Below are 12,981 nucleotides of genomic sequence, written 5' to 3'. Positions count from 1 at the left end.
TTGTCCATTAGGGGAACAGGGCACTGTCCCTCCAGAGGTGTATTGAGGGGGAGCACCACTGGTTTGCCCTCACTGGGTGCCAAGCCGAGGGGCTGCTGCCACAATGATGTACAATGGAAGGCGGGGGTGTGCATAGTGCAGATCTCAAATTCTTTCTACATTTAAGATCATCAATGCAACATCAATCCAGACTGAATGCAAATGAACCAAAATGTGTTTCCACAATAACACTTTTTATTTACCTCCCCCTCCGTCAACTTTCACAACTAATGAAAACCTGGGGAGCTTTCTGAATTTGCCAGCCGTTCCTCCTGAATAGCAAATGCTTCCTTTAATTAATAGTTGTTGGCACTTCCAGCTGCTGGTGCTTGATAAGCTGTGGGCAGAAGACCTAAAGCTATGAACACACTATTGATTTTACTATTGATTGGGTATCTTCTTTATTTCTTTCTCACTGCTGCTATTTCACATGCAAATGGATGGTAATGGCTCCACATTATGACTGCTCTATTCGGGTGGCATTTGAGAAGGTGCAATTTAATCCAGTGATCAGGATTTCCCAGTGTCTCATGCCACCCCACCCCACCCCCACCATCCAGCATTGTCAGAGAGAAGGGAGAACTTAGGCTGCTGACAGAAAAGGCTGTTATCTTGAAAGAAATACAGCACTGTCTCCCAGAAGACTAATAGAAGAATTATCAACATGTCCTATGGGAGAACAATGATCACTTTTATGTTGGTTAATGTGACAAGCTGCCTAAGGGCACTTCTGCTTGGCAGCTCCCTTATAATATCAGTTTAGTGAAGGCCTTTTGAATCAATAGCATGGAAAGAGGCCTTTGGCAAAGGAGGCTTGTTTCCTCCACCTTGACATAAGAAAATGGGTTTTATAGGTTCCTTTTGTGGAGAGGTCTGATGGGAACAGAAGGGGACCAGAATAAGACAGGAAGCCTCTGTGTTGGCTTGTTATGAAGCATGTGTGGTGGTGTTATGTATTTAAAAATCCTAAACCACCTAAATTAGAATCATCTAAAGGGTGTGCAAAATACAACAGAAACAAAATATGTAACATAATATAAAATCATCATGTGCGCCATAAAAGCATAAGCAACAGAAATATAAATAAACAAGGTACATAGTCTAACCTCAGAGGTCAGATACAGATAGGTAGCCGTGTTGGTCTGCCATAGTCAAAACAAAAAAAAATTTTTTTTTTCCTTCCAGTAGCACCTTAAAGACCAACTAAGTTAGTTCTTGGTATGAGCTTTCGTGTGCATGCACACTTCTTCAGATACCGCTTCAGATACTTCTTCAGGTATCTGAAGAAGTGTGCATGCACACGAAAGCTCATACCAAGTGTGCATGCACACGAAAGCTCATACCAAGAACTAACTTAGTTGGTCTTTAAGGTGCTACTGGAAGGGGAAAAAAAAATTTTTTTTTGTTTTGACTCAGAGGTCAGAAACAGCCTGGGCAAAAAACTATGCTTAAAGGAGTTGTCTAAAATGAATAAATGAGAGTTCCTCATGAATCACAGAGGGCATTTCAGGCTATAAGACTAAACATGGGAATTGCCTCCTTCTGACTTACTGCCCTACAACAGTCCACAAAGCACAGTGCCACCAACAGGTTTGCCCCTGAGTGATTGTATGGGTCTGGGGAGGAAGTCTTTCACCTGGGCCCAAGTTGTTCAGGGCTTTAAAAGTCAACAAGACCTTGAGCAGGATATCTTAGACCAGGCATCCCCAACCTGTGGCCCTCCAGATGTTTTGGCCTACAACTCCCATGATCCCTAGCTAATAGGACCAGTGGTCAGGGATGATGGGAATTGTAGTCCAAAACATCTGGGGGGTCGAAGGTTGGGGGTGCCTGTCTTAGACTTCTATATAGCAGGCATCAGCCTACAAAATTCATGCCACAAAATATGTCTTAGTCTTAGAGAATTCATCCCACAAATTACTTGCTAATCTTCTATGCTGCTAATTTTTGCAGCAGCGGTTTGGTAGTTTATCAACTGCAAGACAGCAGGTGTGTATATGTGTCTCTGTGGGGGTGGGTGTAGCAAAAGGATAAACAGTTGTCCACAGTAAGGCGTAGAAAATGCAAACTGTTACAGTATAAACTACTGTCATGTTGAAGGACACTTTCAGATTGCCGTTTATTGTGGAATCAAGCACTGTTCATGCACACAAGCCTTTTGCAGTGTCCCCACAGTAGTATCGTCATCAAAATGCCAGGGCATGTTTTCTGTACACTGACTCTGGATTTCCACTTAGTTCAGATAATCGAACAAGTAAAAAAATAACCCATCCAGCTGCTGGTGCTCATTGCTTCCCCTTTCTCTCCACAGGGTACTCTTCCACAGGTACGGGAGTTCATACAGTCCCCGGGCTCCTGCCATCTATGATGAAATCTTGTGCCCGGGGGCAAGGGAAGCCAAATGCTCCATCTTGCATTAGTTGTTTGCTGCTGTGACTGAATGGCTAGGGAGCTGCAGTGGGAGCAGCAGCGTGCATTTCATAGAATCATAGAATTGTAGAGGTAGAAGGGATGCTGAGGGTCATCTAGTTCAACCTCCTGCAATGCAGGAATCTCAACTAAAGTATTCATGATAGATGGCTATCAAACCTGAGTCCCATTTGAAACACACACACACAGTATCCTCTATGTGACAAAAGGATGTCACATAGAGGAGGGAGAAAGGTTGTTTTCTGCTGCTCCAGAGAAGCGGACACGGAGCAATGGATCCAAACTGCAAGAAAGAAGATTCCACCTAAACATTAGGAAGAACTTCCTGACAGTAAGAGCTGTTCGACAGTGGAATTTGCTGCCAAGGAGTGTGGTGGAGTCTCCTTCTTTGGAGGTCTTTAAGCAGAGGCTTGACAACCATATGTCAGGAGTGCTCTGATGGTGTTTCCTGCTTGGCAGGGGGTTGGACTCGATGGCCCTTGTGGTCTCTTCCAACTCTATGATTCTATGATTCTATGATTCTATGAGTATTAGCCCTGCTGGGGCTCAAGGTATCATCTCTTGCTTTCCAGTCTCATGGTCCAAGGAATAAGCTTCTGGAGCCAGTGTGGATTGTGGCTCCCCTTACTGGCTCCGGTTAGGTCTTGAGCCCTTGTTCCTGGGGGGCTGCTTGTGTTCTCTGAAGGTGTGGGTGTTGTGTTGGGCATTGGGTTCTCTTCCTTTCTGCTTGTGTGCTGTGCTCCCGAAAAACAGATTTAAAGCAGCATAAGGGAACTCTAAGCCCTGCTGGTAGGGACGTCTGGCCATAGCAGGGCTATCAAGGATAAAGCCAGGAAGGCTGGTCATGTGCCACCAGGGTGACATTTATTGTGTTGTGGTTGTGGCGGTGCAAAGTTGTATGTATTCTCAATGCATGTCCTCCCTGCCACAAGCACATTTCATTGTTCCTTCCCTTCCTCATTGCGGTCACTGTCCCTGATTGGTGGGTTTTGTCAGCATTTCCAGGACCAATGTGTCTGCTGCTTCTGTATTTCCTTGCTGTGTTTTGTCTCCTCCCCTCCTGGCCTAATATTGTGGCCATTCTACTGCTTGAATTGGTATACACAGGAAATGCTCTGTAAAAGTATGGAAATCAAGGCTTAAGCATTAGTCATCATTTGCACCACTGGTTCCCTTGCAGAAGCATTGAACAAATGTCAAAGAAGGACAACAACTTGGGGCTTTCACCTGTTTCACAGTTATGTAATGTTTCAGGAGTGGGGATGGGGGTAGAAGATGTGTAAGTTATGCAGCACAGGCAAGAGAACTTGAGCTCTAAAACAAAACTGAAATTGCTGGCTTCACATGAAGAACAACTGTTCTATCATTCCAGTGACCATCACAGGTGCCTAGGTTGGGCCATGCAGCAAAATTTGAAGTGTTGCTGGTAGCAACATTCCAGTAACAAAAGTAGGTTTTTCTTTTCCAGAACGGGCAATAAGATTCCTTTTCATCTTGTGATCTCCCATAAGAGAGGCTCTTGTACGTAGGGACAGCTGGCCTCTTTCACAGACTCTGTCCAAAAGGCTGCACTAGACACAGAGGCTGTCCATAAGGAAAATAGGGAACAGGTGTTGCCATACTAGTGAGCCACATCTTTGGGTCCTGGGATGTTTCCAAAGTTATTTTATACCATCGCTGAGAGTGGTGAAGGGGATGCAATAGAAGCAGTACTTCTGCTGCAATTGTTAAGGATGGTCACTAGGGTAAGGATGGTTTCATTATTACATTTATAAACATTTGTGCCTTTTTAGTATAAACCTTTATAGAAGATTATCCTGTTCATAAAAAGCTACAATAACAATAAAATAATAATGAAAAAGAGCATAGCCAGGCAGTTCTATAGGAATTGGCATAATTCCAGGCAATCAGCTATTTGTTTGTTTTTTAAAACAATACATTTAAAAATATTTATACTGTACCTTTTACATACAAAAATCTTTTGCAGGATGCCTTACAAATAGATAAAACACAATACAAGAAAATCTAAATGCTGCAGATTAAAAAGCAGCAGCAGCAGCAGCATAAAAGCCAGAGACTAAACTTTCACATTTAAAAGGTCAGAGAAAATATTTTAAAAGTGTTTCTGCCTAGTGCTGTTGTATCATAGGATGTCATACCATAGCAGGATCAAAATATATATGCATGCAGTCATGCTTACATTTCATTTCTCAAATCTCTCTCCATGTATAAGTATGAATCAATGCCCAAAAAATTAACATTAGAATGATTGCATGAAATTAATCCCATTTAACAAATGACTAGGGTGACACCTAGCATGCTTTGCATATTCTGTTTCAGAATAAATGAATATAACCAGGATGGTTTTCCATTTGCTGGCATGAAGGCATCAGATACTATATCTATATATAGATATAGATATATATCGTCTAATTTTATGAATCATCCATTGATTGTTCAAGACAGCAATTGCAACAACATACTCTGCTTTCTTTCACATTCAGAAATGAAATTGGATTGTTACAATGAGCCATTGTCTGGACATAAAGTCACTGTCTCTCACAACAGCTGCGAGGAGTCTGGCATCACGGCAATTGCCAATACTGTTGCACAGGAGGAATAAGCATGAGCCGTAATGTTAATGCATAGCCTACTTAGTGTGAAGAAAGAGAGATGCTAACATATGCACCTTATTGGAAAAAAGGAAAAAATTGGCAAACAGACCGGGGGGGGCGTCTGTAGAGCCTGGGGATGTTGACCATTTGTTCAGAAAAACCAACAACTCAGAAGTATAAAATATGGATGTGAAATCTAGGGCTATTTCCCCCCCCCTTTTTTTTTTAAATTTTGCAATCAGACTTTGCTGGGAGTGGAAATAAGCCTGAGAAATAGCATCCTGATGTCATTATGGTAGATTTTCTCAGAAGCTGCAATGGAAAAGAATCAATAGGTTTGGAGAAAGCTGGATTTGAAAGCAGGCAGAATGACTGGAAGTTAATTGCTGAGGCTGTGAGACAACTGCCATTTCATGTTGCCATGTAGCTTGTTGCCTCGCTCTTCCTTAGGCATGGAGTTCTTTTTCATATGTGAAGCCTGTTGTACAGTCTTCAGGGGGCAAGCTTGCTTTTGCCAGGTAGTTTATGTTAGGTCTAATTTAAGACAAGCAAACTCTCATCTCCTCATCAACATTTCTGATCTTTCATATTGGTCAGAGTTTGAAAATCCCTGTTCACAACAATACGTCGTGGGGAACTATAGAAGAATAACCAATGTTCTAGAAGAGAGGTATATCCTCAGTATCGCTTGATGTTCTTGCTCTCATTTTGAAAATATATTGGCAAATATGAAAATTACGTTGATACTATACTGTACTGAAATGTTTAAATGTTTCTTTGATTGTGCTTTAATCTTCCTGCCACACCCGTGTGGCACACCACGCCCTTTGAGAACCACCAACCTAAGATAATGCATGTTTATATGCTCTTTTCACCAATGCATACAGTTTTAATGTACATTTTACCCCAGTATATGCACTTTTTGTATGCATTAAATATGGATTGAATCAAATCTCTCCCCCATCCCTACTTTCCATTAGCTTCCATCTGTAGAAAGGAGAGCTGCTGGCAGAAGGTGAATACCTTAAGGGGCTTCTCTCCAGCTCCTTAATTTGAAGTCAGCAGGTGGCAAAGTGTGCTTAAGATCAGAATTGCTGCTAGAACAACATGCTCACGTGGCATGTATTTCAAAAACCTTACTGGGCAAGGGGGCAGGGGTAAATTTCATACGGATGTGCCCATCACGTTTTTATGTGCAGCACCAGGCTCAGCTGGAGAGGTGGGAAGGTGGGGTAGACCTACGGATAGCATCTTCATGGCCAGATATCCAGTACATCTTTGAGGGTCTATACATGGTCTTGGGCTCCAGAGGCAGATAGGGATTTTGCTAGTGCGTCAACCACCCAAACAGTCCTCTTACTCAAGCTGACGGAGGTGGTCTTGGGTGTGGCATTGAGATTGGCATGGGGTGGGGGCTTCAGCAACCGTGCTGTGACTACCTTGTCTAAAGTACCTGAGGAGTCGTCATGGTCACCAAGTCAACCATGGGTCCGTTTCAGAAATATCGGGGCCCAGCACATGTCGCAGGGCAGATTTTAGGTCTGGTTTTCTGCACAGTTATGAGGGAACATATTCAGAAGCTGGGGGAACCAGATATGACTCCAGTTGCTATCTAGTCAGGTTTCCTTTCAGGGCTGCTCAAGAGCTTTGGAGGTCCACCCTGGCTTGACTCTGGTCCAGATGGATTTCTTATGGGCTGGAGGTGGGAAGAGTTTCCTATGAGGGATCTTGTTGAGGCCCTGGTCCCTGCTAGTTGGGATGAGAGGATCATGTGGGTAATCAACACAATCATTCCTAAATGTCCTCATTTAGGAAGCAATGGAGCAAACGGCTTCACACCATTCTTATTAGGGCTGCTAAGTACTGAACAGTGAAAGCTTCTCATTTCTCCACCTGTACTGAGAGAAAATAAAATGCAATAGTGACATCTAGTGATCACATCTTAGTAATGCAATAGAGACATTTGGATTTTAAGGGTTTTACACAAGGTGTTTTTACACAAGTGGCTTGCTAGTTCACTTTCCAGGACGGATAGTGAAATGTAACTTTCATTTTTGTTAAAGTGTGTTTCCTGCCTTCTCTGTTCTTCTGCCTTTCTGATGACCTATTGCCATGTGCGACAAAGCTTTTCCCGGCAGCTCAGTTTGTATTGGGCAGATTTCATGTTCTACAGAACTACAAAAAGCTGAATTGCAAGTGGTTGTGGCACTTCCTTTTCAAATTCATCTAACTTTTGCAATTAATTTTAAATTTGCCTTTTGAATCTATTGGCTCAGATTTAACTGCATGTCATGAAAAGGGTCCTGATCTGATGCAGCAGCAGGCTACTGCACACACATCGTCAGAGAATTAGAGTTAGAATCCTCCAAGCAAGTGATGGGAGCTGAGGGGTGCAGGCTTATACTGTATTAAGCCACATGTTTCAGCCTTTGACTGCCAATGTTGCTGATGATCCACTTGTATCAAGGAAGGTGTCTGGAACACTGCACGCCCAGCACAAACCTAGGCACATTTTCTCTTTGTTAACTCAGGGCACTTCCAGACAACCTGTTTGTTGAGCATCCATCCTGATTTCTTTGCAAGGAGGTTAGGCAATGTCTGCTATTTTGTGAGCATTCATCCTGATTAGTTTGTGGGGAGGTTAGAAAATGTTGTGTTATCATTTCCTTATCTCAAAATATCTGACCTTTTTGGAAAGCAGGTTTGTTGCACAAGAGCTCTAAATCAGCTTGGCCTGAATTTGCCAATATGTGACTGAATCCTACCCAAATATAGAGACCGTTTGCCAGTGCCTTACTTAAGAGGTTATTACACCTCCTCCTTCACCCTGTCATGCTCCTTAATGCATAAGCTACCATTTCTCAGCAAAGCTACCTTTGGGAAAGTCACAAGAACTGCATCTTTCAAAGTACATCTTCTCTCTTTCAAAGTGGGCAGGAAAAAAATCCCCGAACAGTCACCCCAACCCACCCTTTTAACTTTCAATCCAGCTTAAATTTGTTTGGCACATCAGGAGACTGAAGTGATATTTATATCATTCCAAGCAGCAAGCTATTCTGGACCCAGTAGCAGACTCCATGTTAGAAAAAGGCTGTTTTTGCCAAGGCTTCTGGAAAATATTGTCTGGCAGGAAGCGGCGCACCAGAGTGAGAAAAGAATCTCTCCTACGTGCAAGCTCTTGCTGGTGATCTTTGCAGTGGTGCCTACATAGCACTTGGGAACTGATTTGTTAGAAGGACAGAATCTAATTTCACTCTGCCTTCACACACCTGCCAAGACTGCTTAAGAAGCCAGAGTATAAAAGTAGGCATGAAGATGTTTGCTGCCCTCCCCTCTGTGTCATCCCCCTTTCCATGGGCTTGTGCTTCCCTACTTTCCACTCTTAACAGATTCTGGTTTTAACTAAAATGACTTCCAGTCCTGGAGGCATGCACTTTCAGTCTCTCTTGGGTCATTTACCTCTCCACCCACCCACTGCTTATATCCCAGTTCATACAACTGCATTGATAAAACACCGCCAAAAAATGCAGGGATTGTACATATGATTGCCATCGTCATGGTTCTTTTTGTAGGTGGTGCTCCTGCATTTTGGGGAAAGGCCAAAGAAAGATGCTCTTGATACACTGTATGTACAGTTTCATCAAACACTGCCTTTTGGGGGGAGGGCAGTTTTATCAAGACACACATCCATAACTGGTTGGGAGCAGGGGAGGGAAATGAGAGCTTACAGCATATCTTGATGTGTATTGGGTTGGAGGAGGAACCCTCATCTTTTCATTTTAGATGACTGGCTTCAAAATTCAGTTGATGAAAGTCACCAAGATTAGAACCACCAGGCATTCAAACTGCATTGGAAAAAAGAGGAGGGAAATAATAAAAGGGCATTCTATCACACATCTAGGAAAAAGCCCAAATGTGAAAAGTATCTTAAATGAGTATTGCTGGCTTCAAAAGACGGAACATCTTTTTCAGATGTATGATTTCCCTTTTATTTTACCAGAGGTTTGCCACCAGCGACAGCTAGAGTATAACACCAAAGCAAACTGAAGTGTATAGGTATAATCTCATCTGGGCACATGAAGGCTGCTCTAAGCCTCTAGTTTGCAAACCGGACAGGGTCTACCTACCAGGATAAGCAATATATGAACAAATATTCATACCCGTTTGGTGGAGGGAAGCCAGTGTGCTTTACCCATCACTTGAAGGTTACATATAAAGGCCTCTTTAAATATTAAAGGGAGGTTTGGCACTTTTTCTGGTCACCAGAAGCATTCACAAACTTGTTCATTCTTCATTGGCAAGGAAATACACGGATCCCCTCCTTTGAGAAGGTCAGCAAAATCTATGATGTTTCCTAGGAGGCAGGTACAGGACTGTTACAGAAAGGTTTGTTCTTGTGCACCAGCAAGTGCACACTGAAGTATTTTATCTGTACATGTAAACTGTTTTCTGGTTTTTAACTTAAGATGTTATGATTGCTTTGTATAAATGTATTGTTTGGTCTCGACAAAAACTTAACTGATTTAGTGAGACACGGAATTTACCACTGTAGAAGTACAGTGAGGTGCACCACCACTCAGCCAAGCAATAGCTGTTTTTTCGTTCCTTCAGCTCCCTCGTGACACCAGTAAATCCAAAATCAGATTTAAAACACTTCTTCTATTGTCTTCACAAAAGACATAGAGGACCTTGTACTTGCATGAAGGCAATCCAAGTTTTGTTTCCTCTCTGCTGCCAGTTCTGGAGAAATTTTAACAGAAGGGAGCAAGTAGCAATGCGTGGGCCAGTCAATGTTCCATGCACCCACGTCAATCAAACTGCATAGGGCAAGAGAAAGGAGGGCAATAAAAGGGCACTGTCTCTGCCAGACAGAAACAAGCCCTCACTGCAAGAGGACATGTGAAGCACGGCAACTTGAGGCGTTTCCCATTCCAAATCAAGAACAGGCTCTGGAGCTGAAACAAGACCCAGGCTCCAATAAAGTGGATTATTTCCAAGCATTTGAGAAGCTTCAGACAGCTGCAGCTAGGATGAGAAGTCTCACAGTCCAGGGTGAAAGAAGAACAGGGACAAAATCAAAACTGCTTATTACCTAGAACTGAGCCGAATGCCCTTTTCTGATGAGCCTAAAGGATATAAACAATATTGCCGAGGTCTCTTGGAAGAACTGCCCAGATGACACGATGCTTGAAGAAAACCTAGTTTCGAGGCTTTTTAGCAGACCCAAGTGCACAGAAGATTTTGCAGAAACTAACGAGGGCACATCAAATATTTCAGGGCTTCGAGACAGCTTGGACCAAGTCCAAATGAGCAACTGTAGCGAATATCCCCACTCGAGCAATGACAGCTCAACAAGTCAGAGTTCCTGGCAGGACCACTTTGTCAGTCTAAAGCAGCAGATGGCCAGGCAGAAGGCAGAGTACGAGACTAAGATTTCAAGGTAAGAGCTCCGTTCCTGAAATTTCTAATGCATTTTCCTTTGGGTTTCTCAGGGGCTCCTACTACGAAAAGACAAGGAGTTGTGTTGGTTTCTAGATACTGGCAACACCTATTGGTTTTTGCCAGAATAAGTTGGAATGATTTACATATAGAATGCACTAAAAATAAAAATAATCACATGCCGCAAACTTTGAACTGGTGCTGTAGTTTTAGCTATGACCTTTAAAGGAGTAATGAACATAACTGTGCTTTGCCAGAACAGTATTTTCTTCCAGAAAGGCCAACAGAAAAATATGACTGTATGACTGGCGTGTATTGGGTGGCTGTCTGTGGGTGGCTGTCTGAATGCACGTTTGTTGGGTGGTGGTGGTTTTCAATAGAAAAAAGATAGGAGTCTGTGCTTTTCACCCTCCCTCTTTTTCTACCACAATATTACTGCATCTTGCAATGAGACTTGAGCTCCTGGGGATAATATCCCTTCCCCCTGCCCTCCACGGGCCCCCTGTAGTCAGTTTGGTTCTGTAAGTGATGAATGCGTGAATATTGTGATTCCAAACAGCAACAGGCATAATAGATAGAGAGATTGATCTGGTCATAGATGTGATGGTTTTAATAATTTTGTATCGGGGCATGTGAGAAGAGCAACAGTATCCTTCTTTGAATTGTGTCTTATTTATAGGGCCAAGAATGAAGCGCTTGAAAAGTGCTATGCTTTAAAAATCACTATGTCAAAAGACAGGAGAAAGGTGGGCTGCAAAATGCTAAACTACAGTGTCTGTGTTTATGCCAACAGCCTGGAGCAACGGAACAAAGAATTGCAGTTAGAGATTAAAGATCTGCGTTCAAAACTGGGTCAGCAACGGAAGTGGCATTGCTTGGTGGAAATTAAAATGCGCAACACAGAGAGGGCACACAGAGATGCGGAGAGAAGGAATGAAGCACTTCAGAGGGAAATGGAAGAGTTTTTTGATACTTTTGGAGAATTAACACATGAAGGAAAGATAACAGAGCAAATTGGCCAGAGCTTATAGGGAGTGACTGGCCTTGATTCAGGCTCCCCTGCTGCCGCCACTCCCATTTCTTACTACATCCAAATGTAAAAGGTGGAAATCCTGGACTTTTCAGAGCAATATAACATACTATGATTATATAGGATTCTTCTTGCTTATATTTTAAAATATTTCTATATGTTGTAAAGTATGTTGTGCAATGCTTAATTCAAACAGTTAATGCAGAATTCAGGGTTACACACTATGATACCATTGACCGTGGCAGGCTCCTGGATTGGCTCCATGGCATGAATTTGGTGTGGGGGGCGGCATTGGTTCTAGTTGCAACATTGTGCCCAGAAAGTAGCATTGAGAAAATGTTCCTCGGGCCCACGGCAGTTACGTTACAGGATCCCATAAGGCACTCTTTTATCCCCAATGCTATTCAACACTAAATGAAGCCGATGAGAGCAGGCATTTGGCGTTTTGGAACAAGGTGCCGTTCATATGCTGATGATACTCAGCTCGGTTTTTCCATTGCATGTGATTTAGGAGCAGCAGTGAAAGACTGGGACTAGTGCCTGGATGCAGTGATGGGCTGAGTCTGAACTATGGGAAGACAGAGGACTTATGGGTAGGTAGTTCTTTGATCTGGGATGCAGGCCCAATTACCTGCCCTGGATGGGGTTGCACTCCCTCTGAAGGAGCAGGTACTGTACATAGTTTGAGTATGCTGCTTGAACCACCACTGTCACTTAAATCTCAGGTGGCCTTTGTGGCTATTAGTGCCTTTTATCAGCTTCAGCTGATATGTCAGCTACAGCCATTCCTGGATAGGGGTAATGTGAACACTGTAGTTCATGCTACAGTCCTGATTACTAAGCCCTGATTACTAAGAGACCTGCACTGACTTTCCATTTTCAGGTTCACAGTTCTTGTACTCGTGTACAAAGCCCTGAATAACTGAGGCCCACGATACCTTAGGGATCTCCTTACCCTAAGCATCCCAAGTTAACCACTGAGGTCATCCAGGAGAGCATGACTATGGGCCAGAAGCATGACTCATGTCAAAGAGGAGTTACACTTTCAAGGGTCCAACTCGACGGCACTCCTTCCCCCAGGAAGTTAAGACAGGCACCAGCCCTACTGAGTTTCAGATGCATGAAAGTTTTTGAACTCTGAATGCTTCTCAATATAACACTCTACTTTTAATTAAAAAACAATCCTTTGAGAGTTTAAATTCTTGCGATTTTAAATTTTGGAGGTCTTTTTTTTTCCTTTCCAGGGGACAATCCCATATAATGGGGTATAGTCTGCTATCTGTATTACTGCAGTGATGGGCAACATGGATAAAGAAAATGAAGACCCATTCACCAAACTGTGTGGCAATCATTTAGAGGTGTATACTGAAAGAGAAGACAGATCCTCTTATCTCACCACTTCCCATTCCTTAGAATAATTATAATATG

At 42.9% G+C, this 12,981-nt stretch overlaps 1 protein-coding gene across 1 annotated transcript; it reads left to right on the top strand.

Moving 5' to 3' along the window:
* Window positions 1-9,597: 9,597 nt before the first annotated feature.
* On the top strand, window positions 9,598-12,890 carry LOC310752472 (rho GTPase-activating protein 24-like). The gene is made up of 2 exons (XM_083592834.1): window positions 9,598-10,524; window positions 11,317-12,890. Exons 1-2 carry the CDS (start codon window positions 10,205-10,207, stop codon window positions 11,552-11,554), a joined length of 558 nt encoding a protein of 185 aa, XP_083448960.1. The 5' UTR covers window positions 9,598-10,204; the 3' UTR covers window positions 11,555-12,890.
* The last annotated feature ends 91 nt before the right edge of the window (window positions 12,891-12,981 follow it).

Source organism: Podarcis filfolensis (assembly GCF_964270895.1).
Source record: "Podarcis filfolensis genome assembly, chromosome: 2".
NCBI lineage: Eukaryota > Metazoa > Chordata > Lepidosauria > Squamata > Lacertidae > Podarcis > Podarcis filfolensis.
Note: the sequence above shows the minus strand (reverse complement) of the source record. Positions and strands in the feature narration are given on the sequence as shown.